The 26,966-nt window shown below is 41.8% G+C and overlaps 1 protein-coding gene across 1 annotated transcript in view; it reads right to left on the bottom strand.

The window, feature by feature from the left end:
* The window catches only part of LOC122787696 (BCAS3 microtubule associated cell migration factor), a 4,651,713-nt gene that overhangs the window by 255,113 nt on the left and 4,369,634 nt on the right, over positions 1 to 26,966 (bottom strand). The window contains exon 21 of the mRNA XM_044054546.1: positions 13,776 to 13,972. Coding sequence (XP_043910481.1) covers positions 13,776 to 13,972 — 197 coding nt within the window. The remainder of the gene's footprint in view (positions 1 to 13,775; positions 13,973 to 26,966) is intronic.

A 26,966-nucleotide genomic window follows, 5' to 3' on the forward strand; every position in this document is an offset into this window, starting at 1 on the left:
AAGGTTAGGATAGCTCTGTGCACCACTAGCATCTCTTTCAGATTGATGTGGAGACCTAGAACCTCCTTTTCCCAAAAGGCTGGGTTTGCAAAGTTCCTGCGTGGGCTCCCCAGGCAATGTCTGAGGTGTCCATGGTCAGGGTTTGCTTGTGTGGCCGAAAGACAAAGGGAAGGCCCTTGTTTGGGGAGCAAGCCTGGCCCCACCAGAAAAGCTCCTTCCTTAGGCAAGGAATTAGTGGGAGTTGTTGCTCCAGAGATTGGGAGTGTTGGCACCAGAGGTTTCTTAGGTACCACTGCAGTTTCCTCATATGCAACCTGGCAAGGGGTACCAGCAGGATGCAGGAAGCCATGTATCCTAGGGGTTGCAATATTTTCCTGGCTGTGAGGTGGGTCTTTTGTGTCAGCTGTTGGAAGTAGGACTGAAGGAAAGTCTCCTGGGGGGGGGGGGGCATTTGCATGGAAGTGTCTAGAAGGGTGCACAAGAAGGTAATCCTTCGTGTGGGTAATAGCTGGGATTTCTCCAGGTTGATGGCAAATCCCAGTGAGGTCAGTAGGATCTGTACAAAGGACAGGTCTCGTAGGAGCTTTTCCTTGGTAACTGCCTGTATGAGGCAGTTGTCGAAGTAGGGGTAAATGTGTATGGCTCTCTTCCTGCAGTAACCAATGACTGGAGCCAAGCACTTTGTAAAGACTCTGGGAGCAGTGGATAAGCCAAATGGCAGTGCAGAGAACTGAAAGTGCTGGGTCCCTGCTCTGAACATTAGGTATCTCCTGCAGGACTGTCTGATAGGGATATGCAGGTAGGCATCCTTCAGATCTAGGGTCACTAGCCAGGCTTGTGGCATGAGCATGGGGGTTTTTGTAGTGTTAACATTTTGAATTCTGGAACCAGAAGGGACAGATTCAGGGTGGAGAGGTCTAGGATAGGGCGCCATGTGCCCTCTTTTCTGGGGACCAGGAACAGTCTTGAGTAAAATCCTTTGGGCATGGGTTCTATAGCTCCCTCGGCATAAAGCTTTTGGATCTGACGAAATGCTTCTGCTGTCTGGCCTGCAGGGACGTCCAGGCAACCTGAGCTCCTGGGTTTTTCTTTGAAATAGAATCTGTATCCTCTGGTAATAATTTGCAGGACCCATAGATCTGAGGTGATGGCCTGCCAGTTTTCTAGGAAGAGGGATAGTCTTCCTCCTAGTTTGTCTGGGGACCTGGGGGCAGGGGGGGTAGGGAGTCATTGTGAGTCCCTGGAAAAGGTAGTGGGCTTAGAACTCCCCTACCTAGGAGCAGCAGTGAACCACTGCCTAGCTCTTTGCTGGCTGCATGCCTGCGGCCTAGGGGATCTGTACCTGCGTCCCTTTCTCTGCACTGGCTTTGTTTGAGAGGAAAAGGATCAGTGCTTAATAGGGAAGTTCCTGTTGAACCTGGGTGGTTGCACCTGTAAAAAATCCTTGACAGTTTTTATGGATTTGGCTTTGTCCTCTATTTTCTTGATGACCTCCTTGGCCTTGGGGCCAAACAACTGCTCCTTATCTAGAGATGCATCTAAAAGTTTGGATTTTACCTGGTCAGGCAAAGATTGCTCCCTTAACCAGGCATGTCTTCTGATAACTGATCCTGTAGCTGCAGCCCTGGTAGAGGCTTCTAAGGCATCAAAACCACAATGCAAGGAGTGCTTTGCAACCTGAGATCTAGACTATATGAGGTCTGTTAATTTTCTGGTAGTGCGACTGTCAGGCATGGCAGATATTTTCTGTTTAATCAGATTCTGCTGAAATTTTATCATGTGAAATTGGCAATTTAATGCCCTGACAACTAAAGTAGCTGAGGTGTAGACTTTTTTACCCATCCTGTCTAATGCTCTGCTTTCCTTGTAAGCTGGCATGGGGTTTTTAGAAGAGGTAGCCCTAGCTCCCTTAGGGCCTTGAGTAATTACTTCAGGATCTGCAGTACAGATTTTAAAAAGGAATTTGTACGAGTCTTGATCCTGTAGTATCTGTCCAGCTTTCTGGACGCTGGAGGGAGAGAATTTGGAGAGAGGGCAGATTCTAGGAAAACATCCTCTACAACAGTGAGAAAAGGTGGAATAGCCAGGGGTTATACTGAGGCAAATCAGGAAATTCCCTTAGTCTCTTTTTAGACTGGCAGTAGTCCTGGGCCTCCCACTGAAAATGCTCTTTGAGGGTATTCAGTGTTTCCCCAAAGGAAAGGTCCTTGGGGGGGGGGGGGGGGGCAGACAGAATGGGGTCATCAGCATCCTAGTCCTGAAAGGCTGAAGGCTGCTAAGGGGTGGTCTTCTATGTCCAAGTCCTCTGATTCCTGGTCAGTGAGGACCTCTGGGGAGGTGTCTTTTTCTTTTGGTTGGTGTAGGAGAGTGGGGTTGGTTACCCTTGATCAGAGTAATGAGATCTTCTGCCATCCTGAACAGCTGCTGCAACTGAGGGACAGGTTCGCTACTAGTAGGTCGCAGGCTGGGGCCCAGGGAAGAGAGCTTTTTGGGGGTAGATTTAGGCCTGGGCCTAGCTGGTTCCGAAGCCTTACAGAGAGTCAATTTGATTGGCGGCACCCTCGTTGGTCCACTACGGACTTCAGATGTTGGTGGGATCTCAGTGGAAGCCACTGCCTGCCAAACAGCTCCAGACCCAACCGTGTAAGGAGAAAGCGACATCCTGGCTGGAGGAGGCTGATCCAGTGGCGTACTGGACGCCGAATGGGTCTCAGTAGAGTCCTGCAACGGTTCGTTGGCTGTCGTCAGGGGCTGCGAACTTGCCTCACTATGTTCAGCTGTACCCTTGCTTTGAGTAAAAGTTGTCTGAAGTCTGGAGTCATGAGAGGGCCTAACTTTTAGCAGCCTGTCCTTATCCTTTTTCTTCCTAGGTAAGTTAGAAACTGTGAGAGACTAACGCCATTTCACATTGCTGGAAAGACTGATTAAAATGCCTTGCTACAATATCAGCTCTTCTCCTAATAGTATGAGCATTAAAGAGGGCACAGAACCGACACCCTGGAATGCCATGGTCTGGGCCTAAACAAGTGACGCAGAGGTCTTGATGTGTTATCTGCTTTCCACAACTGAGACAGTTATTAACTTTGTCTGACATTGGTTTAAGACAAAAAAAGATTCTCCAACAGGGTACTTGGCATTAGATGGTTGTCCCCACGTTGGTAACAGTCGACCGACGCACTCGCAAAACTGCTTCTGCTTTGGGCTCCACAGTAGGAAAGACTGATGTAATGGCGTTGGCTGTCTATAGCTCTGATGACCTGACGTCAGCCACACTCGCAGAACAGCTAACACAGGAGGGAAATCCTTTACTCTGGTATTCGGGCCAGTCAAGGGCTACCCAGCAGGGACAACCCACAAGTGATGACTGCAACAGTGAAACATGAAGAACATAAAATTGTTCAGTGGGGATGAAGCATTCTCTGTACTGGAACTAAGGGCAAGTCAATTATCAGAAATTAATTCTTGTGCAGTAACTCATTGAGTTTTTAACTCATTGATTCAATGAGTTTAAAAGTTTAAGTTTTCTCCTCTTTCTCCTTCGCTACATTACTCAAAGTTAGTATATGTTAATTACTGGGGTATGGTGGCACACCACCTCACTACATCCATGCAAGAATATCTTTAAAGTTAAAAATTTGAACTCCTTTTTATGACTTAAAGCCGTAATGAGTTGTGGCTCAAACATGTGTCACCATAAATTTCCCGCAACTTAGAAAGTACAGTTGTGTACACTTATCATAAATGTAGATATTCAAATGTATTCACTGTTGCAGCCATCACTTGTGGGTTATCCCTACTGGATAGCCCTCAGCCAGCCTGAATACCAGAGTAATGGATTTCCTCCCGCGTCGGCTGTTCTATGAAAGTGTGGCTGATGTCAGGCTATAAAGCGAGACAGCCGACGCCATTACATCAGTTTTTCTTGCCCTTAAAGGTAAGGAGCCACAGAAAAGATATATACATAAGGAAAAAAGGGGGAAGCTGGGAGGGAAAAAGGACTGCAACAGTGAATACACTCGAACATCTACATTTATGGTAAGTGTACACAACTGTACTATGTTCTTCATGTTTCACTGTTGCAGTCATCACTTGTGGGAAGAATCCCACAGGTAAGGAAGAGGGTGGAGGAAAGTTGTACAAACTATGGGGATGCTAGCATGCCCTGCAGGATTGCAGATGCAAATCCTGCCCTGGATTTGGAGAATGAAGCTAGCTGACAGTGCTTGGTGAAAGTGTGTATAGGTGTCCAAGTAGCAGCCTTCCAGAATTTCCTTAGTAGGAACCCCCTCAGAAAGGCTATGGAGGTACAGGCTGCTCTTGTGGAATGGGATCTGATGGTTTTGGGAGGATTCTTTCCATGGAAGAAGTAGCAGAAATGTATGCAATGAAAGATCCATTTGGAAATGCTCTGCTTAGTAATGGGTTTCCCCACTGCCCTAGGGGCGAACGAAACCAGTAGCTGGTCAGTTTTCCTGACTGATTCGGTCCTTTCAAGGTAAAATCTCAGCTGTCTGTGCACATCTAGGGTATGCAGAATTCTCTCCCCTCTATTTGTGGGTTTAGGAAAGAAGGTAGTTAGGTGTATGGCCTGGTTAAGGGTTACATCAGAGACCACTATAGGCATAATGGAGCGGCTGGTTCTTAGAGAGACCATGTCCGCATGGAAGATGATGAAGGGCTCAGTGGCCATAAGAGCCTGGAGCTCAGATACCCTCTTAGCAGAGATGACAGCTAGGGGCAGTTTTCCAAGATCTGCTGAGGAAGCTGGCTCAAAAGGGGGTAGAGTCAGCTTTTCCAGAAAAAAGTTATGATCCCAAGCTGGTGCAGGTAGCCTTCTGAGTGGTCTGATGTGAGCCACATCTTTGAGGAAATGTTTTAAGAAGTGTTGACAGAATAAAGGCTGATCCGCATGGACGTAGGCTCAGATACCAGAAGCATGAATCTTGATAGAGGAGTAAGACAGACCCTTATGGAGGAGCTCTGCCAGGTAGTCCAGGAGCAGTGGTAAAGAGGCTGTAGTGCTGGAAGCGCCCCTGCTGGAGCACCAGCAGGTGAATCTCTTCCACTTAGTTGAATAAGATTTCCTGGTGCTGGATCTACAAGTCTCCTTAATAATGTCTGTTGCTGAAGATTGAAGAGTTATCTGCCTTTGAGAAATCAGCTATGCTGTTATCCTGACTGTGGCCAGGCCTGGATGTAGGAGCTTCCCTCCTTGTGTGCGAAAGTTTGAGGAGGAGGGTAGGGGAAAGGGAGGTTGCATGGTCATGCTGAGGAGCATGGGGTACCAGTGCCGTCTTGGCCAGTCTGGGGCAATCAGGATAGCCCTTGGTCCTTCCTCTCTGATCTTGAGTAGTACTCTGTGTATTTGAAGAAGTGGGGGAAAGGCATACACAAACAGGCTGTCCCAGTGGAAGGAGAGAGCATCCACTCTCCAGGCTTTTGGGTGAAACTGTCTGGAGCAGAATTTGGTCAGTTGATGGTTTTGGTAGCTTGCGAAAAGGTCTATGTCTGGTTCTCCCCAGATGCAATTAATCTGTAAGAAAGTGTCCTTGTGCAATTGCCACTAGTGGGGATCCATGATCTGCCTGCTTAAGTGATCTGCCAGGGTGTTTTGCTTCCCTGGAAAGTATTGAGCTATGAGATGCAGTCCCAGATTTCCATGGCAAGGTGACACAGGGGGTAAGAATGAGTGCCCCCCTGTTTGTTGATGTACCACATGACAGTAGTGTTGTCAGTCCTGATTAAGAGTACCCCTGGTGACAGAAGCTTTTGAAAGGTTAGGATAGCTCTGTGCACCACTAGCATCTCTTTCAGATTGATGTGGAGACCTAGAACCTCCTTTTCCCAAAAGGTCTGGGTTTGCAAAGTTCCTGCGTGGGCTCCCCAGGCAATGTCTGAGGTGTCCATGGTCAGGGTTTGCTTGTGTGGCCGAAAGACAAAGGGAAGGCCCTTGTTTGGGGAGCAAGCCTGGCCCCACCAGAAAAGCTCCTTCCTTAGGCAAGGAATTAGTGGGAGTTGTTGCTCCAGAGATTGGGAGTGTTGGCACCAGAGGTTTCTTAGGTACCACTGCAGTTTCCTCATATGCAATCTGGCAAGGGGTACCAGCAGGATGCAGGAAGCCATGTATCCTAGGGGTTGCAATATTTTCCTGGCTGTGAGGTGGGTCTTTTGTGTCAGCTGTTGGAAGTAGGACTGAAGGAAGGTCTCTGGGGGGGGGGGGGAGGCCATTTGCATGGAAGTGTCTAGAAGGGTGCACAAGAAGGTAATCCTTCATGTGGGTAATAGTTGGGATTTCTCCAGGTTGATGGCAAATCCCAGTGAGGTCAGTAGGGTCTGTACAAAGGACAGGTCTCGTAGGAGCTTTTCCTTGGTATCTGCCTGTATGAGGCAGTTGTCGAAGTAGGGGTAAATGTGTATGGCTCTATGCCTGCAGTAACCAATGACTGGAGCCAAGCACTTTGTAAAGACTCTGGGAGCAGTGGATAAGCCAAATGGCAGTGCAGAGAACTGAAAGTGCTGGGTCCCTGCTCTGAACATTAGGTATCTCCTGCAGGACTGTTTGATAGGGATATGCAGGTAGGCATCCTTCAGATCTAGGGTCACTAGCCAGGCTTGTGGCATGAGCATGGGGGATTTGTAGTGTTAACATTTTGAATTCTGGAACCAGAAGGGACAGATTCAGGGTGGAGAGGTCTAGGATAGGGCACCATGTGCCCTCTTTTCTGGGGACCAGGAACAGTCTTGAGTAAAATCCTTTGGGCACGGGTTCTATAGCTCCCTGGACATAAAGCTTTTGGATCTGACGAAATGCTTCTGCTGTCTGGCCTGCAGGGACGTCCAGGCAACCGGAGCTCCTGGGTTTTTCTTTGAAATAGAATCTCTATCCTCTGGTAATAATTTGCAGGACCCATAGATCTGAGGTGATGGCCTGCCAGTTTTCTAGGAAGAGGGATAGTCTTCCTCCTAGTTTGTCTGGGGACCTGGGGGCAGGGAGTCATTGTGAGTCCCTGGAAAAGGTAGTGGGCTTAGAACTCCCCTACCTAGGAGCAGCAGTGGACCACTGCCTAGTTCTTTGCTGTCTGCATGCCTGCGGCCTAGGGGATCTGTACCTGCGTCCCTTTCTCTGCACTGGCTTTGTTTGAGAGGAAAAGGATCAGTGCTTAGTAGGGAAGTTCCTGTTGAACCTGGGTGGTTGCACCTGTAAAAAATCCTTGACAGTCTTTATGGATTTGGCTTTGTCCTCTATTTTCTTGATGACCTCCTTGACCTTGGGGCCAAACAACTGCTCCTTATCTAGAGATGCATCTAAAAGTTTGGATTTTACCTGGTCAGGCAAAGATTGCTCCCTTAACCAGGCATGTCTTCTGATAACTGATTCTGTAGCTGCAGCCCTGGTAGAGACTTCTAAGGCATCAAAACCACAATGCAAGGAGTGCTTTGCAACCTGAGATCTAGACTACAAGAGGTCTGTTAATTTTCTGGTAGTGCGACTGTCAGGCATGGCAAACATTTTCTGTTTAATCAGATTCTGCTGAAATTTTATCATGTGAAATTGGCAATTTAATGCCCTGACAGCTAAAGTAGCTGAGGTGTAGACTTTTTTACCCATCCTGTCTAATGCTCTGCTTTCCTTGTCAGCTGACATGGGGTTTTTAGAAGAGGTAGCCCTAGCTCCCTTAGGGACTTGAGTAATTACTTCAGGATCTGCAGTACAGATTTTAAAAAGGAATTTGTACGAGTCTTGACCCTGTAGTATCTGTCCAGCTTTCTGGGCACTGGAGGGAGAGAATTTGGAGAGAGGGCAGATTCTAGGAAAACATCCTCTACAACACTGAGAAAAGGTGGAATAGCCAGGGGTTATGCTGAGGCAAATCAGGAAATTCCCTTAGTCTCTTTTTAGACTGGCGGTAGTCCTGGGCCTCCCACTGAAAATGTTCTTTGAGGGTATTCAGTGTTTCCCCAAAGGAAAGGTCCCTTGGGGGGGGGGGGCGGACAGAATGGGGTCATCAGCATCCTAGTCCTGAAAGGCTGAAGGCTGCTAAGGGGTGGTCTTCTATGTCCAAGTCCTCTAAAACAAAGTCAATTGATTCCTGGTCAGTGAGGACCTCTGGGGAGGTGTCTCTTTTTCTTTTGGTTGGTGTAGGAGAGTGGGGTTGGTTACCCTTGATCAGAGTAATGAGATCTTCTGCCATCCTGAACAGCTGCTGCAACTGAGGGACAGGTTCGCTAGTAGTAGGTCGCAGGCTGGGGCCCTGGGAAGGGAGCTTTTTGGGGGTAGATTTAGGCCTGGGCCTAGCTGGTTCCGAAGCCTTATAGAGAGTCAATTTGACTGGCGGCACCCTCGTTGGTCCACTACGGACTTCAGATGTTGGTGGGATCTCAGTGGAAGCCACTGCCTGCCAAACAGCTCCAGACCAAACTGTGTAAGGAGAAAGTGACATCCTGGCTGGAGGAGGCTGATCCAGTGGCGTACTGGACTCCGAATGGGTCTCAGTAGAGTCCTGCAATGGTTCATCGGCTGTCGTCAGGGACTGCATACTTGCCTCACTATGTTCAGCTGTACCCTTGCTTTAAGTAAAAGTTGTCTGAAGTCTGGAGTCATGAGAGGGCCTAACTTTTAGCAGCCTGTCCTTATCCTTTTTCTTCCTAGGTAAGTTAGAAACTGAGAGAATAACGCCATTTCACATTGCTGGAAAGACTGATTAAAATGCCTTGCTACAATATCAGCTCTTCTCCTAATAGTATGAGCATTAAAGAGGGCACAGAACAGACACCCTGGAATGCCATGGTCTGGGCCTAAACAAGTGACGCAGAGGTCTTGATGTGTTATCTGCTTTCCACAACTGAGACAGTTATTAACTTTGTCTGACATTGGTTTAAGACAAAAAAAGATTCTCCAACAGGGTACTTAGCATTAGATGGTTGTCCCCACTTTGGTAACAGTCGACCGACGCACTCGCAAAACTGCTTCTGCTTTGGGCTTCACAGTAGGAAAGACTGATGTAATGGCGTCGGCTGTCTATAGCTCTGATGACCTGACGTCAACCACACTCGCAGAACAGCCAACACAGGAGGGAAATCCTTTACTCTGGTATTCGGGCCAGTCAAGGGCTACCCAGCAGGGATAACCCACAAGTGATGACTGCAACAGTGAAACACGAAGAACATAAAATTGTTCAGTGGGGATGAAGCATTCTCTGTACTGGAACTAAGGGCAAGTCAATTATCAGAAATTAACTCTTGTGCAGTAACTCATTGAGTTTTTAACTCATTGATTCAATGAGTTTAAAAGTTTAAGTTTTCTCCTCTTTCTCCTTCGCTACATTACTCAAAGTTAGTATACGTTAATTACTGGGGTATGGTGGCACACCACCTCACTACACCCATGCAAGAATATCTTTAAAGTTAAAAATTTGAACTCCTTTTTATGACTTAAAGCCGTAATGAGTTGTGGCTCAAACATGTCATCCTCTTTCAGTCTAGTTACCAGCCATTTGCATAGGAACAACACAGCATGCATGTGACAATAGCTGATTATGTACTTCTAGAGACCTGCAAACTGCTGTCAATGCAAAGGAGTAGCAGTTCTTAGTAATGACAATAATCTTCCTGATTGATGTACGACATGTTATTAACACTGTATGAAGTTTCTACCATCTACTCATCTAACATTTTGTCATTTTACTTTTTTTGGAGTTTTGCTGGAGAAGGTCCCTTAGATTATCTCACTTATCCATTTACCATATGAAAATAAATGCACTTCTTTGTGCACACTGGCAATAAGCAATGCTGATTTATGAACGCCTTCAAGACACTTCCAAATGATACTTGCACATCTTTATTTATTCCACTATCATACATTTTTCAGGATAACACATCAGGTAGTCTTCATTCATAAGTTGCAGATTCCCCTTATTTAGTTATTAATTTACCCTGCAGTTTTTTTCCTAACGTGCATTGTTCTTGTTTTTCTCCTTTCCTAAAAGACTTTGCAATACTTGCTAGCTTGATATGTCCATTCTCCACATTTAACGTACCTCCGTTCCTCAGCATTTTTATGTAAATACAGAGAGACAGGCAAAAGCACTCACAGAGTATCAATGTGTAGTTTCACTGGGTGGCAGCAAACCTTTATGGGTAAGTTAATGAGTGCAGATTATGTACATATGGATTTGATTGTCCATAGATTCTACTTATATGATTGTTGCCAAGTCATTTGATCAGACAAAAACTATGGAGGCACTCCTAAAAACAAGCACGTTTGTCTGATGGGTTTTACAGACTATCCCATGAGTTGTCCCTGGGTTTTTCCAAGATGGATTTGTTTTGTTGCTGAGAGTTTCACCATAATCTATCATATGGTGAGAGCTGGCTGTGGGCTTTTTATGAGTTTTCCCCCTTTTCTGTACTACGGTGTGATCATACAGTTGATATATATAACCTGGGAGGGATGGGGGACTTAACCACCCCCTGCAAAAAAAGGTTATGTTTTATGATTTTCGTTTCACTATTTCTGATATTTAATTTTCAGTACACAGTGAGATGAAAAACGAGCTCTTCAGCAGCTCATAGTTAAACTGGGTTTTAGATTCTTAAAACTGTTTCACCTTTTAAATTTCTTTGACACATACAACTGTTAACAGCCAAATCTATCTATGCCTGTGCTCTCCTGATCGATTCACCACCAAATCCCCTTACAAACTTCCTCCTTTGGATAATTTGCATTAGTATTTTTTTCCCTCAGTACCAGCTTGTTTATGCATTCCTTTCATCTGTGCAAGACATTTCTGTATTAACTACCTTTTTTCTTTTTGTCCTTGAAAGCATTAATACTCTTTACTGCTTGCCTGCAGATAAACATTTGATATATATATTTTTACTGGAGTCAGCTGTCTTCTTGAAAACAGCTCCCTTCAAGTGCTTAAGCTTCTATCATGACACTCCTGTCCCTCTGTTCCTCAAATATATGTATTCCAAATTTTGCCAGTCTTTGTATGTCTTCAGGTAAAGACTCTGGACAGCTTCTAACCCGTATGTCTACAGATACATGATTTCCAGGAATGCAAGAACGGGTCTCTCCATATGATTTCCAGCAATGCAAGAAAGGGTCTCACCTGTCTGTGCAGAGAGATAACATCATCCTGCATTGAGTCATGATTATCTTTAAAAATGCCTGTTATCACTAAGAACGGTCTGTGTTTTGTTTTGCTTCTGCAGAGATGATTATTGACAGTGAGAAAGACAGATGAAGCATATATCATTATGTGATGCACTCTTGTGAATAATATATAAGCTACAGTCCAGAAAAATGTAAGTCATTCTTCAAATAAGCAGTGTAGCATCTCCAGGAAAGTGCACTTGCTTTACTTTGCAACCTTTAATCTTTCTCCCTTGTCATACCTAGAAGACACAACATGATCTAGGATGCCCCTTGACATGGTAGTCCACAATTCTTCCTGCTGGTATCTTGGCTACATGAAAATGCAATAAATTGCTGGGTCAAGGCTGCCTTTTTGCAAACATCTTAAAATACTCAGTGACACTTGTTTGACAATGATGCCATGATATGTTAGCACATATAGTGACATGTTTCAGGCACTGTCGTCTTTCAATGCATCGCGATATAAAGCAGTGAAGAGTTTAAACCGTTTGTCTGCATCTGTCAGTGAAGTCACACTAATCACATAACAGGTTCATTTACAACAGACAAGGCAGATCACACTTTTCAGGTTTTATGTTGGTCTTGCATAGTTATAAAACACAAATCATTTCCTTTCTCTACCTTTTCTAACATACACTGTTTCGACAAAACTCAACTGTCATGCGCCAGCAGACACCAATGTCCCAGTCCTCCTCCCTTCTTTGTACACAATATTAAGCCAATCAGAATCCAGCCATGCTAGACTACATTATATATGGCACACCAACATTTAGACCTCCATTTCTTATGGCACTGCAACATGAGCTGCCTTCACTTCACACAGTAACGGTCTCCAGTGAAACACTACAACTGTAAAGAAACACTTCCAAGTTCCAGCTTACATACTATACACCACCATCTGTTCAAAGATCTATTCTCCAATAGAAGGTCCCTCCAATTTTCCTCACCTAAGTTAATATCTGGAGCATCTCTTTCTAAACCTGCTATTCGCCTTTTTCTGCTGTATGCTCATATAATACCTTACACTGTATACATTACTCACCAAAGTAATCACAATCCTTATAATACTTTTCTGAGCTGCAATCTCCTCTCCCTATACCTTGAAATCCAGCATTTTATATATAAAATGCCAGTGAGCTGTTTATACAATGATGCAACATTCCCACAGAGTCCATCTGATCTTGCTTGAGCCAAATGACACTGCTGCATTTTTTTTACTTCTATGTTCTCTTTTTCCACTTTAACAGTCACTTACCACCAATAAGAAGAGTCACACATCTGAATTCACAACACACTGAAAATAACTTAATGTCTCAGCAATAAATCATATCCTTCATGATATAATCATCAACTGATGATTTTGTCAACATCTTTGAAATACACTCACTCCAACCAACGTAACTACAGCTATAAAGATGCAACAGTAGTGTTCTTATACAACCTATAAATTAAAACAAAAAAAGTAAAAAGAATGAAAGAACATGGTCATTAACAGGTGGTAATGCAATGTACAAAAACATGCACTACCACTTATGATGCAAATGATGTACCACAATACAAATCTTTCACTTTTCCATGGTTATGCAACCTCTCCTAGCTTTCCTCCTACTCTATATCTCCTCACCGAAAAAGACTAATTCTCCGTTGTAGAGTTATCATTTGACTGAACAACACTCTCCCTGCCCAACATCTGTATTTGTTTGATGTCTGACTGGATATGTGAACCACTCTTAACAGGTCCCTTTTCAGACAATATGTAGGCCAATGGAAGACAAAGAAATGTTTTACCTACATGCAAGTGTATGGCACATTCATTAATATTTAAAAATTACAGACAGTATAAAATGCATAAAAAACAAAACTATACACAGTTCATGTAACTGGAAGTAGGCAAGTAAAATGGGCACTAGGATAAGTAGAAGCAAACAATATAAATTGAAACTATGTTATACAATTAAATATCACAGCAGAAAATGCTTAAGAACAAGTGGGTAAACACATTCAGATACATTTGCTAAACAATTAAAATAAGCAAAATTATTCTTCAAAATTAAAAGCCTCAGCAACTCTTCAAGTGTTCAAAGGTCTCAGTTATGCTCCTAACTTTTTGGCTTGCAATACTGCCTCTCAGCTGCGAGTCAGTGTTGCAATAAAAAGTTAAAAAATCATTCCTAGTGGATGCTGCAGTTGCTCAGTACATGCAGCTTACACTACGATGCCAGCTGTTTACACTGAGCAACAACTACTGTTCAGAAATAGTATCGGACATTATTCCCTGGACTTAGTGTGGCTACCTTACAGGTAAATCCATAATAATTTAATCATTTTAACTGTTCTCATGTGCACACAGAAATACACACAATCACAAATGTGCAAACAAAGACACAGCCAAAAAAGTAAAGAAAATGCATTTTGCTGAGAAAATACAGTACAGAACTTTGTGAAACAAATCATTTATATCCAAACAACCAGAAGTTACTACATTCCTGTTTTTACTGTTCCATTTGTAGAGTGATACACCTTTAGTGGATGTTTTGTTATCACCTTTCCAACTAAATGATAAAATCAGGGTTGATATAAGTTAAGTTTTACTGAAAATTCTTCCATTCTGTACCTGAGACTGTTGAGATCAAGGTCATCAGTATCAAAATCCATGAGAGGTTGCGGAGTGTCACTTGGGCCATGAGACTGCAGTACAGAAGAACTGGAAGATATTACTGTGGTCTGGCCTGAAGGATGGATAGTTTTGAATTGAAACTGTGGTCCCATCCACAAGCGTCTGTGAGGCCCAGTATGAGTTACTATCTCGACCTAGAAAAGTTAAAAATATTGATGTCAAATGATAACAAAGGCTGACTGGGTTAATCATGTTAAATGAAAACAAACACTGCTTGAATTTAAATGCTTTGAAAGAGTTTAGATACTATGATGATGTACAGTAATAACTTCTATACATGAGATGTCAAATTTGGACTCTCAAAACATGATAACTTTTAGTTATGTACTCACCATAACTTCAGATGTTTGGGATCCATCTCGCCTACATTCTGACTGATGGGCTCGGAGCCGTTATCCCAGGATGCACCACCACTAATCCCCAGATCTTGTTTGTCCGCATTCATGTTGTTAGATGTTTCAAGATGAAACAACAGGATTCGGACCTTCTGATATCCTCTGATCTCCAAGGAAGGGAAGGAGGGGTGGTTATTAGGGAATGTGGCGGACTGATGGGACAGCGTCCCTAGCGCCTATCGGTGGCTCATTGGAAAACACTCCTGAGCTGTGTGGAACAAATGAATGTCACCAACAGCAAGCTTAGAATGAAATGCTACCAAGTAGCCATAGCCTTGTAGAATGAGCCTTGACAGAGGTGGTAAGCTCTTTGTTAGAATAAATATAAGCTTGAGTAATACAGTCCCTGATCCATTTGGCAATAGTGACCTTTGTATTTGTTTTCTGCAAAGGATACAAACAACTGCTCTGTTTTCCTTGATTGTTTGGTCCTATCAATCTAGTGTGTGGATCTAGTAGTGTGGAAAATAAAGAAGGATTTGGTCTGAGGGACACCCTGTCTGTATGAAAGACCCGGGGTTTTCACTGACAAAGCCTGAGTTCTTCTGAAACCCTCTGGCTGCTGAAGTAACACTAGAAAGGCTGTCTTCCATGATAGAAACTTTAGATCACAGGTAGCTGCCGTCAAAGGGAAAAAAGTCAAGGCATGTAATACAATATCAGATCATGGATGTGCAGGATGAGAAATCGGAGGTCTTAATAGAGCAGCACCTTTCAGAAGGTCTTACACAACCTGTTGCTCATTAAAGGGTGGGTCTATGGATTTCAGAAAATTGAAATGGGGTCCAGGCCCCCGAGTTGCCCAAATAGCAAACCTTTTCCATTTGCTTAGAATACAGTTTCTTCAGTAGCAGACTGTGGGCTGAAGAAGATAAAATGTGCCACATCATCTGGGTCAGTGCATGTCTCCCTGACTATCGAGAGGAGGAGGGAGCCAGGCCGCAATTTTAAAGGTGTGTAGGGACTGGGGACTGGTGTAGAATGCCTTTTGAATTACCCTGGGGTCAACCTGTCGGCTATGACATTGACTTGCCCCGGTATGTGAGTAGCCACTAGGAAAGTTTGGTGGGACTTCCCAAACGACAACTGACATGTTGTCTGGGTAATCGTGAAAGGCTTGAAGGACAGGGTATACGGCCCTTATAGGATGTTGATGTGGAGAGTCTCTTCCGGGTGTGCCATTTGCTCTTGACTGACCTGCCCAGGAAATCCCAGGTAGATAGACCCGCATCTGGTTTGAATCTATCTCTACCCTATGAATCCCAGCTCCTCAGGCAGGTTAAGAGGGTATCAGATAGCTGCTTAATCAGATCCCTCTGAAAAGTGCATCAGGTAGTTCAAAGACCATCCATGCTCCTAGACTCCTTACATCTTGCTGGGTAGCAAATGCCACCACCATAGCATCCACAGCCACACCCTCTATCTGGGGCCGAGAAATTTGTTTCTCATTGTTTTAGGGCTTCCAGGATGTCTGCAATGGAGACATCATCCGATCTCCAAATGTAGGGAAAGAGCTGGAGGGTCCACTGGTTCCACCAGCACCTGCTCCAACAACCATCCAGACATCTTGGATGATGACCAGCTCGAAATGACTCAACAATTATAGTCCGTGGAGCCGATGGAGAAGTCTGCTTAGTTTTAGGAAGATAAAGCCTCCTCGAAGGAAGGCTTGATTAATCCTTTGAGGATTAATTTGTTTTTCCTCTCCTGGAGGACTCTGGAGGAAAACGCATGGCATACACTGTTCCTGCAGATGTTTATGGACATTTTGAACCCACACTTTTAAACCCTGAGGGTTTATGTTCTTTAGACATAATCCTACAAAAAACAGACAACAACAGTAAACTTAAGGGTTTGACACACAGGAACAAATATGTATGCCACTAACTCAGAAATATTTAAACTGAAGAAAATTTTTTACACACACAGAATGTAGGAGGGTCAAGACCCTCTAACTCAAACACACAACCACTAAGTAGTAACACAGGAAGGCCCTCTAACCTCTGACAGGAAATTATACTAAAATTTCAATCAAATTGCTAGAAACACACTCGTACACAAAGAATAGCCGTTAAAACAGCTTTTGGGTTTAAATGAAGCAAATACTGACAGGAAAAAAGACTATATATATAGTACTTAGCCCAGCCAATGTTGAGACCACGTCCAAGCTCTGGGGGATTAGTGGTGGTGCATCCTGGGATAAAGATAGCTCAGCCAATTAGAGGCCTCGCTCTATAGCATAAGCCCATCAGTCAGAATGTAGACGAGATAGGATCACATAACATCGATGGTTTTCTTTCTTTTTTTTTTTTTTTTCACTGACCCAGAAGATTAAACTACTTGCAGCCAATCAGTGATTTCCAGGCAAGTAGAAACACTAAGGACCAATGCATTCATTCCTGGCCTGGAATTCCCCATGAGCTCAGCTAATCAGTGAGTCAGGTGATAAGGAGTGGGCCAGTCTTCCTGGTCCCATTGGGTGACCTACCGTCTCACCTGGCACAGCCCCTTCTCCTGCAGTGGTTCTTCTGTGCTTTACTATAGCTGCCCTCCAAAGGTCCCCCTCTGCTCACAGTGTGTCTGCACAGACCCAGGTTGCTTTTGGTAGATACCCAGAGTTCCTGCTAGGTATCACTCATGTATCAGCCATAGCTCCCCCCTTCCACATGATGGGCAAGAAGGCAAAGTCCACCTACTCCCATCCTTCCCTACCAACTCCTACAAACATCCAAACCACTATTCAAACTTGACTTGCCTGTGCCTAAGGCACAGAGCAGCTTATACCATATACCAATGTAATTCTTGCTCTGCACAGACTAAGAACAATCTGAAGAATCTGAGAATCAAAATATGGAATTTATTTTTGTATGCTAGGTGAGGGACCAAAACCTAAAATTAAATGAAGTCATAGCAGAATCAGGAAAGTTTTCTTCCCTAATACTGCTGATGAGAAACGTTTTATGAATCCACACTATAACATGTTAATACATACAGTGTAAATCTATCAGTATACCCAAACAACAGAATCCTATAAGCCCTCTCCTATGTAAAACAAACAAAAGAAGGTGCTTTACCCAAATCCACTCCATCATTTTGCAATGAACTGAAACAGTCTGGTGACATTCACCTTAACCCTGGGCCTATTACCCTTAGCATTCCAACTCATACTTCTTCCAGTAAGCCAAATAAGTTCACCACTCAGTTCCCCAGAAACCATACTATAACATTTCTTACCTAAATATTCAATGTATCTGTAATAAAATTATTGAGCTGAATGGATGCCTAGATTAACTGCCACACCACTGATATCCTAGTCCTCACTAAAATCTCTCTAAAACCTTCTAGAAAATGAGATATTACTATCACTAGGCTACAAAATTATTAGGTTTGACTGTCCAACCAAAACAGGAGAGGTAGCCATCATGTATAAAAACTCACTTCAGCTACAACTCTGTTCACCACATCAAGTGCCTGCCTCCACTAATGGTCAACTTCTAATAGCATTGCTGCAGTTAAACCAAAATTAATCCATCTACATGGTAGCACTATACATCTCTCCAGAAAAGGCATTCTTAAAGATATCCTATCATAGGTGTCTCAAAACATCACTGAAAAACCCTGACGTTTTGGAACTGTCACATTAAATGGATAAACACTGCCCCCCCCAACAAATACCCTAAATCTATATAACTTCTCTCAACTCAAATTCCACAACAAGATTTAATAGTCACAAATATTTCTTCATTATTAGATTGGATCCTCCTTACCAAACCTTAAAAAACTCAACTTGCTGAAACTCTTCCCGATGACATTAGTCATCACCTCCCCACCTATGGCACTCATACCTTAACAAAGGTCCTTGGCTCACACTGTTATAACTTTGTAAGGAACCTGACCGATTTCAGTCCTGATACATTTTGCAATGCGTTTCAATGATGTAACAGGCTTCCACTTAATTAGCTTCCCTTTCAAAAAGCTAGTGAAACATTTAATCAGATATTCTTAAACATACATAACTCTTGCACTCCAATTATAAGGAAGTATGTTAACTTCAGCTGGTACTAAACTACTCATGAAAAGAGAGATAAGGCCAGGCAAGAATGGAACAAAGATCTACTACACTTGAGAGTTTCAGTACATATGAAAGACTATGTAATCAAGTAAAATCTTTCACAGGCAGAGTTAAAAAACTCATTTTTCAATCTCCAAGACAAGCACTCAAATAATTCAAAACAATTTTGGTGTACAGTCAGCGACAGTCTTAAACCAGGGAAGCCCTCATAACCCATCCCTAAACCTAATCCATCCAACTCTCTCATACCTCAACCCTTCAAAATCCACTTCAGAAATTCAGCTACTTTCCCCTGCTCAATAACTCTCCTTCCAATACAGCAGAACATTCCACATCACACCGCCTATCGCAAATCATTTTTCCCTAAATTCTGTACCAATATCCATCATAAAAAATCAACTACTCAAGCTAAAACCTATCACTTTTGCAACTGACAATCTTCCTTTTGAATACTTTAAAACTGCAGTAGACGCGCTCAAGGGACTTGAACCTCAGCACTGAAATAAATAGGACATACTGGAGGGACAGATTCATAAACCAAAGGCTCCCTTCACTCTGGAATAAAATCCCAGTCCAGGTTAGGCAGAGTCCCTCATTGACTCTCTTCAAGAGGAATCTTGATGAGTGGATGGGAGATCGTAGGTTTACCCCGGGTGTCACTTCTGTCTCACTGTTAGACAGAGGCACAGTATACTAACCTCGAAAAAGGGCATAGCAAAATTAATTTAAAATGGGTGGCGAAAGCCATACACACTCTGGCTAGGCTTATAAATGCCCTAGGGCAAATAGCCTAGTATGAACCTATGAACATCTTTGCATATCCTAGCTCCATACTAATCAGCAGGTCTGATATAGAAACTTGTGTTCTAAAAGTCTGGAAAGAAACCTATAAAATACCCCTTCATACTGCCAGAGATAGTACAGTCCTAAGCAGCTACAGACCCATTACTAACCTCTCTCCCCTTTCAAAAGCACTGGAAAGGTGCATCAACACACAATGAATAAAGTATTTCACAAATACTGCCTTCTCAACACAAATTCTGATCTCATCACAGTACAATAACTTCCCTGCTCTTGTTTATGGATACCATAAATTACCAATGAGGCAACAAACTAATTTCAGCTATTTTTCCAGATATGTCAAAAGCATTCTACACTGCATCCCACTTCAAAATACTACAAACCCTAGATGAACTAAACCTCTCCTCTCAAGCCTTTACATGGTTCACAATCTACCTCTCAAACCACACTCAGTCTGCCAAATGGCTAACAGCTTTTTCTACTTTCTTTCCTGCAAATGTTAATGTAAAAAGTCAAGGGCATTCAGAAGCCATATAGCTGAAACACTAAGTACTTAAGGGATCATTTGCATATATCCACAGGCCTCCATTACAGGAGGTTTAAGGTATCACACAGCAGAAACTCTAGCGTGGCTAGATTTGTCTTGCAGTTTTTTACCGAATGGTTTGTCTGTGCAACATTTTTACTCTGGCTTAGATTCTATGCCAGTGATGGTGAACCTTTTGGGTTCGGCATATCAAAAATTCAGAAAATGCCTAACTTGACTCTGTTCGTGTGCCCCCCCCCAAAGTAAAATAAATTAAATAAAAATAAATAAAGCAGCATGGCTCTCAATACTTCAGGAATAAATCTCAACAGAATCGGGGACAAATAAGAGACACGGACAGTTTTAAACTACTAGCACTATTAATTTGAGACACTGACAGAAAAAAAATGAATGTGAATTAATATACATTTTCTGAAGTAAAATTAGTCTATAAATCTAATTATTATCATTACTAAGTGTATAAAGTTGTCATTTTAGAAGGGATTAAGAGGGATAGTTGAAAGGAATGTAAAATAGCACATTCCTAGAAATGCAGGCTACTTGCCCTTTTTAAGAAGTGTAACCACAAAGAGAAAACATCATCAGCAATGCCCTTTGCAGACTCTTGAGAAAGTATACTGAAATAATCTTTGAGGTTAATAGCTTCCTTACCTCTGCAGGAGCATTGTTGAACTGGCTCCTAGCACAAAATAATTCAATGCACTTCACAAAAGCAACAAATGCAAAACCAGTTTCTTTGGTAACGCTGGTGTGTCACCTTTGACATGTGTGTCATAGGTTCGCCATTACTGTTCTATGCCCATAAGGCAAGCATCCGAGCAACCTAGTATTCTAGTCATAGATGACTCCATAGTGAAACATACAAATGTACCACTTACCAGGCTTTACCGGGTCAGGATTTGCCAGATCAAACAAGCACTCAAAGTGTCTAAACAGCAAGTACCACTATAACTCTGACATAGTGCATATGGGTGCTAAATTAGAGATGTAGGTACCTGATCTATGTGAACAGAGTCATGATGGAGCTCTCCAACTATTTGACCCAAGCAGACATGATCCCAGCACTAAGCAGCATTCTTCCTTCTCCAAAGATGATACCTCAATATGATTAAAAGATAACTGACTTCAAGAACTGGCTTAACTTTGGTATAATTCACAGGGGATAAAATATATGTCACCCTGGGGGCATTAGGTCAATAGACTGTGCTTCTTTGCCAGGGCTGGCATGCACCTTTCCCTTTTAGGCTTTCATATATTGGCTAAAACATTATCCACCCCCACCCCCACTCTGCACTGTGCTATTTTCAGGCAATGCCAACCACATCAAACTACCTACATAGCAAAACAAGCTAAGGAAAACTAAAAGGTATTACTGGTCAATGCTAGAAGCCTAAATTTTAAAAAAATCCACTTTCTGAAAACCCTCCTTATCCTAGATGGCAGAGACATGGATAGTGACCGGGACATGGTTCAAACTGACAGAGACCACTCATAGTGTAGGGTTACAATCCCTTCCATATGTTTAGGCCAGCTACTACACAGGGAAGGAAGAAAGATGGAGGTGTCTCATTCCTCATGCAAAAAGACTGGTAAAGCAGTATGATGCCTTTGAAATCCTTCATGTCCAACTTACCATCAAGAAAGTCCTTAATCATTATCCTGGTGACCTACAGAATACCCTCCATGACCAGAAATGTCATAGCACCTAACTAAATGAACTAGACTCACTCAGCACTAATTCAAATACCACATTCCTGTGTGACTTCACCTATCCAGACATAGACTGGGAAACATACACCCCGAAATTTCAGAAATATCTCAATACAAATACCATGAAACAGCTGCTCAGACTACTCATCAGGAGAAACAATATCCTTGATCTTGTCTTCACTAAACTGGATAAACCATGATCCATCCCTAGTGTAACATCTTCACTTATTAGGTCCAACCATAAATCTATCTCCCTTATAATAAAGATAAAACGACAGTGTTTCCCAGACCTAGGTACTTTTAAAAACTTCTCCAGGTCTAACTTCCTACTTATCAGTGATTCCCTGGATAGAATGAAATCCCTCCCCTAAACTTAGAAAGTCACATACATCACCAGCTTTTACCAACATGTAAACAACTGCACAGAAGCAGCCATACCGAACAGAATAAGTGCAGAGCAAACCCTAAAACAAACTGCCCTGGTGGAATCACAGCATAAACAGGCTTTTTAACAAAACAAAAGGAAGAAAATGATATCCATAATTAAAAACCGCAACACCCAGCAAAATAAGAATCTAATCAAATTAAACAAAAAACTTAGGAACTTAATAAAAACTACCAAGGCCAACATTTTGAAAAACAAAATACCCATCCAGGCTAAGGATAACCACAAAGCCTACTTAAGCTAAATCTGCAGCCTCAAGGGCAACACACGGCAGTGTACTAGGCTAACTGAAAACAGTGCCACCTATAAAAAGCTGTGAATATAGCAAACCTACAAGCTGACAAGTTCAGCGCAAACGTCATGGTCCTCCTCATCCCTGGTAATCTCTCAAGAAACATCAGGAAACCATACAACTCCAGCTATCACACAAGAACAAGTACTACATGTACTCTCAAAGGCAAAAATATGTCTTCTATTGGCCCTGACAATATCCCAGGATGCAGCCTAAATAGCATTAAACAATATATTTCTATGCCCCTAGCAACAATTTTTAACCTCAGCCTCAAAACTGACTTCATACCAAGTGAATGGAGGACAGCAACAGTCATATCTTGCTCAGGTGAGAGCCATCCACTGGCCTTGGAAATTACTTTCCCATAAGTTTGATCAACTTCATATGTAATGATATGGAAAGACTTGTGATGGAACTCATCAATAAGGACATAGGAAACTTCTAATTATAGGACCAATCATTTTTTTAAAACAAGTATCTTTATTGAATTACCACTGATGACGCAGGCAATCATACAGTTATATAAATGAAAACAAACAACTATTGAGATATTTTCAGTTGCAAACATTACACATCGCATATAATCTTCTATAAAATCCTTGTCAGTCAAGTATTATATAGCTCATTCAATTCCTACCTTCCCTTAAACCTCATTCCTCCTCCAAAACATTATTCTGCATGTACTGTTCCCATAATTCCCATTTTTTCTATGTAATTTACTCCTACTCATTTCTAAAGATAAGACTTCCAGTTTTTTTTTTTTACCTGGGGCTGCGGTGGTGCAGCGGTTAGCGTTGTCACCTCACAGCAAGAGGTTCTCCGGTTCGACTCTCGGCTGGAGTGCCTTCTGTGCGGAGTCTGCATGTCCTCCCAATGGTTGAGTGAGACATGCAGGTAGGTGAAAGCGTGTGTGTGTGCCTTCTTTCGGGCTGGCAACTCAACAACATAAAAATTAACTGTCAATCATTAGCGGACCAGAGTTCCGCTGTGGCAACCCCTAACCGGGAAAAGCCGATAGACTTTTACTATACTCAGTTCTTCTAATACAGCTGGTTTAGCCTTTGATTTCCATTTTCTACTAATTGTTTCCTGGCAGCCACCAGAATTAAACTGAGCAATAACTTACTATGTCTACTTGGATCCAAAAGACAAACTAGGAATACCAAACCATGACAAAGAAACCACTTGCTGCTTGAAATAAGGTGTTTTGACTCAATAGACGGGTGGTTTCAAGCAGCAAGTAACTTATTTTGTCTAGTTGACTCTGACTCTGTATCACAGATAAAAAAAAAAATAATTTCCTTAGTTACACCAATTTGCTCACCCAGTATTTCTGCATGCAGGGAATCTTTAAAGACTGCCAACTCATTACACTCCCAAATTACCTCATTCTTCTTCATCACACCGACATTTGCAATCTACTTGAGGGAAAACTCTCTGCAATCTGATTAGGGTATAAAAATATCTATGCAAACACTTCCAAAGATCCTAAATCCAGATTGTGTTGCATATTTGGGAGCCATACATATATTTCCCATTGTTTCTTTGTGAATTGCTTATCCAATCTCTCTTCCCAGTCCTTTCTAAACTCCTCTGATTGATTCCTAAACTTATCATGCAATATTTTATATGCCCTACTAATTATCCCTTTAACAGCAGCTTCAGTTCTACATTCTACTAAAAAAATCTACCAGTGCTGGTCTTTCATGTAGAATTCTCCTATATCTTTCTCTTTGCCTACACTCTGACATCAATACTTGAGGGGAAAGGCAGTCTCTAGTCTGCAGTAAAAATGAATTATTGGCCGCTTCTCATTCTATCCCTTTCTATTCATTTGCTCCCAATATCCTGTTTTCTTTGCCAGTTTTGTCCAGTAAATTCCAGCTCCCTCTTGCCTATTCTCTGTACTCCTAATTCCACTCCTAAGTGCAGTAATCCCTATCAGCAGAACATTTTTCTCCATTCCCATGTTGGCTTAGTTCTTAGAATACTTTCTGCTACTTTATAAATATAATATTCTGTATGGTTATTGTCATTCTCCTTAAGGATCTGCATCTAAAATCCCAGTCTCTCCATATTTCTTGAGCTTCACCCCTGTTTCATCATCAGCATCCCTTTCTACTATCAATTATAGCTTTCGGCTTGTGTTATGTATAGGAGCCTTAACTGTTCAGATCTGAAATTCATTTTCAAATCAGGTATTCCCAAACTACCTTGTTCTATTGGAAGGATCAACGTATCCCACTTGACTCTTGCCTTCATCCCCTCTCAGACAAAATCCTTTGAATATTTATTAATTGCAATCTACAACTTCTTTGGTTGATAAAAATATGCCTTACCTGTGTATAAAACTAATGGGACTAAAAACATTTTCACTTCTTATATCTTGCTATCCATATCCAGAAAACAGGGCTTCCAGCTTCTCAGCTTTTGTATTACCTTTTGTTTAGTCTCTTCCCATATATCCTTAACTGCCATAACAGAATCTTTTTTAACCCATACTCCTAAGTACTTCATTTTATCATGTCCTCATAAATAAGGGTACTGCTAAGTTAGTTAAAGCATGAATACTTAGTTTACAGCTATTGTCTTTGTTTTATCTTCATTAATTTTGTATCTCAAAAAGAATTGAAACTGTCTCTAAATATTCTATACCACTGAAATGTCATTTTCCGGTTTTAACTAGTACAAAAATATTACCTGCAAATAAAGACAGCTTTTCATGATTACCAGACTGATTATATCCCTAAATTTTTGAGTCCCTTATTTTCTTTACCAGTAGTTTAAAACATAACATAAATAACAAAGAGGAAAGAGAACACTCTTGTGTGGTCCCTTTTTTTCAAACAAAACTGATCAGAGAGGAACATACTGTGCACTGTCTTTCCATTCATCCATTGCTTTGGTGACTTTTTCAAAAAAGTCCACTAGGATGAGCAGACACAACCTGTCCTTGAAGAAAAGAAACTGTGGGGGATCCAACTTTCAAGATGGCTGCACACTGAGTAACAGCTTAATTTCAGTTCTCTCAGTGTGAAAACAAACTCAGAAAAGAGAGCCAGTGAATTTGTCTTTCTGGGCAAATTTTAGTTATTGTCTAGTAAGCACACTGCCTGTATGCCAACAAAGAAGAAATTTACAGAGAACCTGGAAGAAAATTAACCACAAAAAGTGTGGAGAAAACAATGATTGTGAAAAATCCTGTAGCAGTTGAGCAGAAAGAAGTTCAAACTCTAGCTTTGTTACAAGACAGGACTTCCAGTAATATAGGAGAAAAATAAGTCAAATGTACTCAGAACTAATTAAAAATAATGAAACACTGAAGGAGTATACCAACTCAAATAACAAAAGGCTGGAAAAAATGGAAGAAGCTTTAAACAGATATTCAGACAAGTTGTTAAAACTGCGAAAATAATTGGCTGAAATGAAGAAAAGGCTGGTTGAGTATCAGACTGCTCAAGAACAAATGTTTCAAAAAATGGTTGAATTAGTGAGAGAGCATGTAGGGAAACCTGAAATTTCCTGTTGTACCAGAAAAATTTAAAGTAACAGACGGTACTACTTTTATGAAAGCAAAAATAAGCAACTCAACTGGACTGGTATTCCAGATCAGGAGTTGTTAACTGAAAGGGCATGTGTGTATGTCCCAAACCTGTCCACGAGAAAGCAGCCAAGATCTCAAATAGTAAAGACGCAATCCTACCAGCAGAGAGAGATGATTGTGGCAAAACTGTGGTAGAAGGACAACGTACTAAAAGTTGGAGACTGAAGAGTATTTGTGGATAATGATTACTCACTGTACACCAGGCAGAAGAGGAGTAAATTTATTCCAGCAATCAGAGAATGTCGAGAAGCAGATGTGAGATTCAAGCTACTACATCCAGCTATCTTCAGAATATTTTTTGGACAGTATGTCATATTTTTGATGCCGAACATGTTAAGGAGGAAGTACAAAAGTCTGTCCAACAAAAAGTTTGCTATCAAACAGAAGGGGATTCTGCTTCTTATTCTACTGATAATAAAGCTCATAGAGGGACTATGCCAGTGAAACCTTTTCCAATGTTCCAAAGGAAAATGCTTGAGACAGGAAAAAGCACAGGAGTTAACTAAAAGAACCAGGAGTAGTAAGTTGGAAATGAACGAAAGACTGGGGATGGAAGATGGAGATCAACAGGAATAAAATCAGCAACTCAGAAATTAATGAATAAATATGGAATTACAGAGCATCAATCAAATTTGGGAAATATGTCTGAACAAGAAAACCTGGAAATATTGAACTTTTTCTGGCTTTAAGCTTGTATTTGACTCCACAAGCATTTGCCCTACTTCATGTCATTAATGTCTAGAAGAACATTAAAGAGAGGAGAAGAAGAAGGAAAGAGGTAACTCCTTAGTAAAATATTTTTTTTTAATAATATTTTTATAAAACATGACATACTGCATGTTATATAGCAATGCTTGTTCGGTTATTTTTGTAATAAGGATACTAAATTAAAATAAACAAGTGCCCTTTTTTTCTACCTCCTTTCATTATTCTTGTTCAGTTTTAAGAAATGTAGACACTGCAATGTGAGAAGAAAGTCTGGACAAAAGAGGTATGATGCAAGTAAAATGTATATGCTTTTTCTTACTACTGCATAGGGGAGTAACTGGATTAAGGCCCTTGCCTTGATCTATCAACAAGATTTAAGTGGAGACAAGTAAACAAAAGAACATTAAATGTAATGCAAAATTTTCCTTCAGAAAATAAATGTTCACTGTGCAATATATACAGCTTGCGCTGAAGGCAACTGTGTATCTGGATCTCATGTTTCTATGAAGACAAACTGATAAAGGCAATAAAAACAGAATATTTTTTCTTTCAGT

Source organism: Protopterus annectens, chromosome 13.part0 (genome assembly GCF_019279795.1).
Source record: "Protopterus annectens isolate FY-2018-M chromosome 13.part0, PAN1.0, whole genome shotgun sequence".
Classification (NCBI taxonomy): domain Eukaryota; kingdom Metazoa; phylum Chordata; order Ceratodontiformes; family Protopteridae; genus Protopterus; species Protopterus annectens.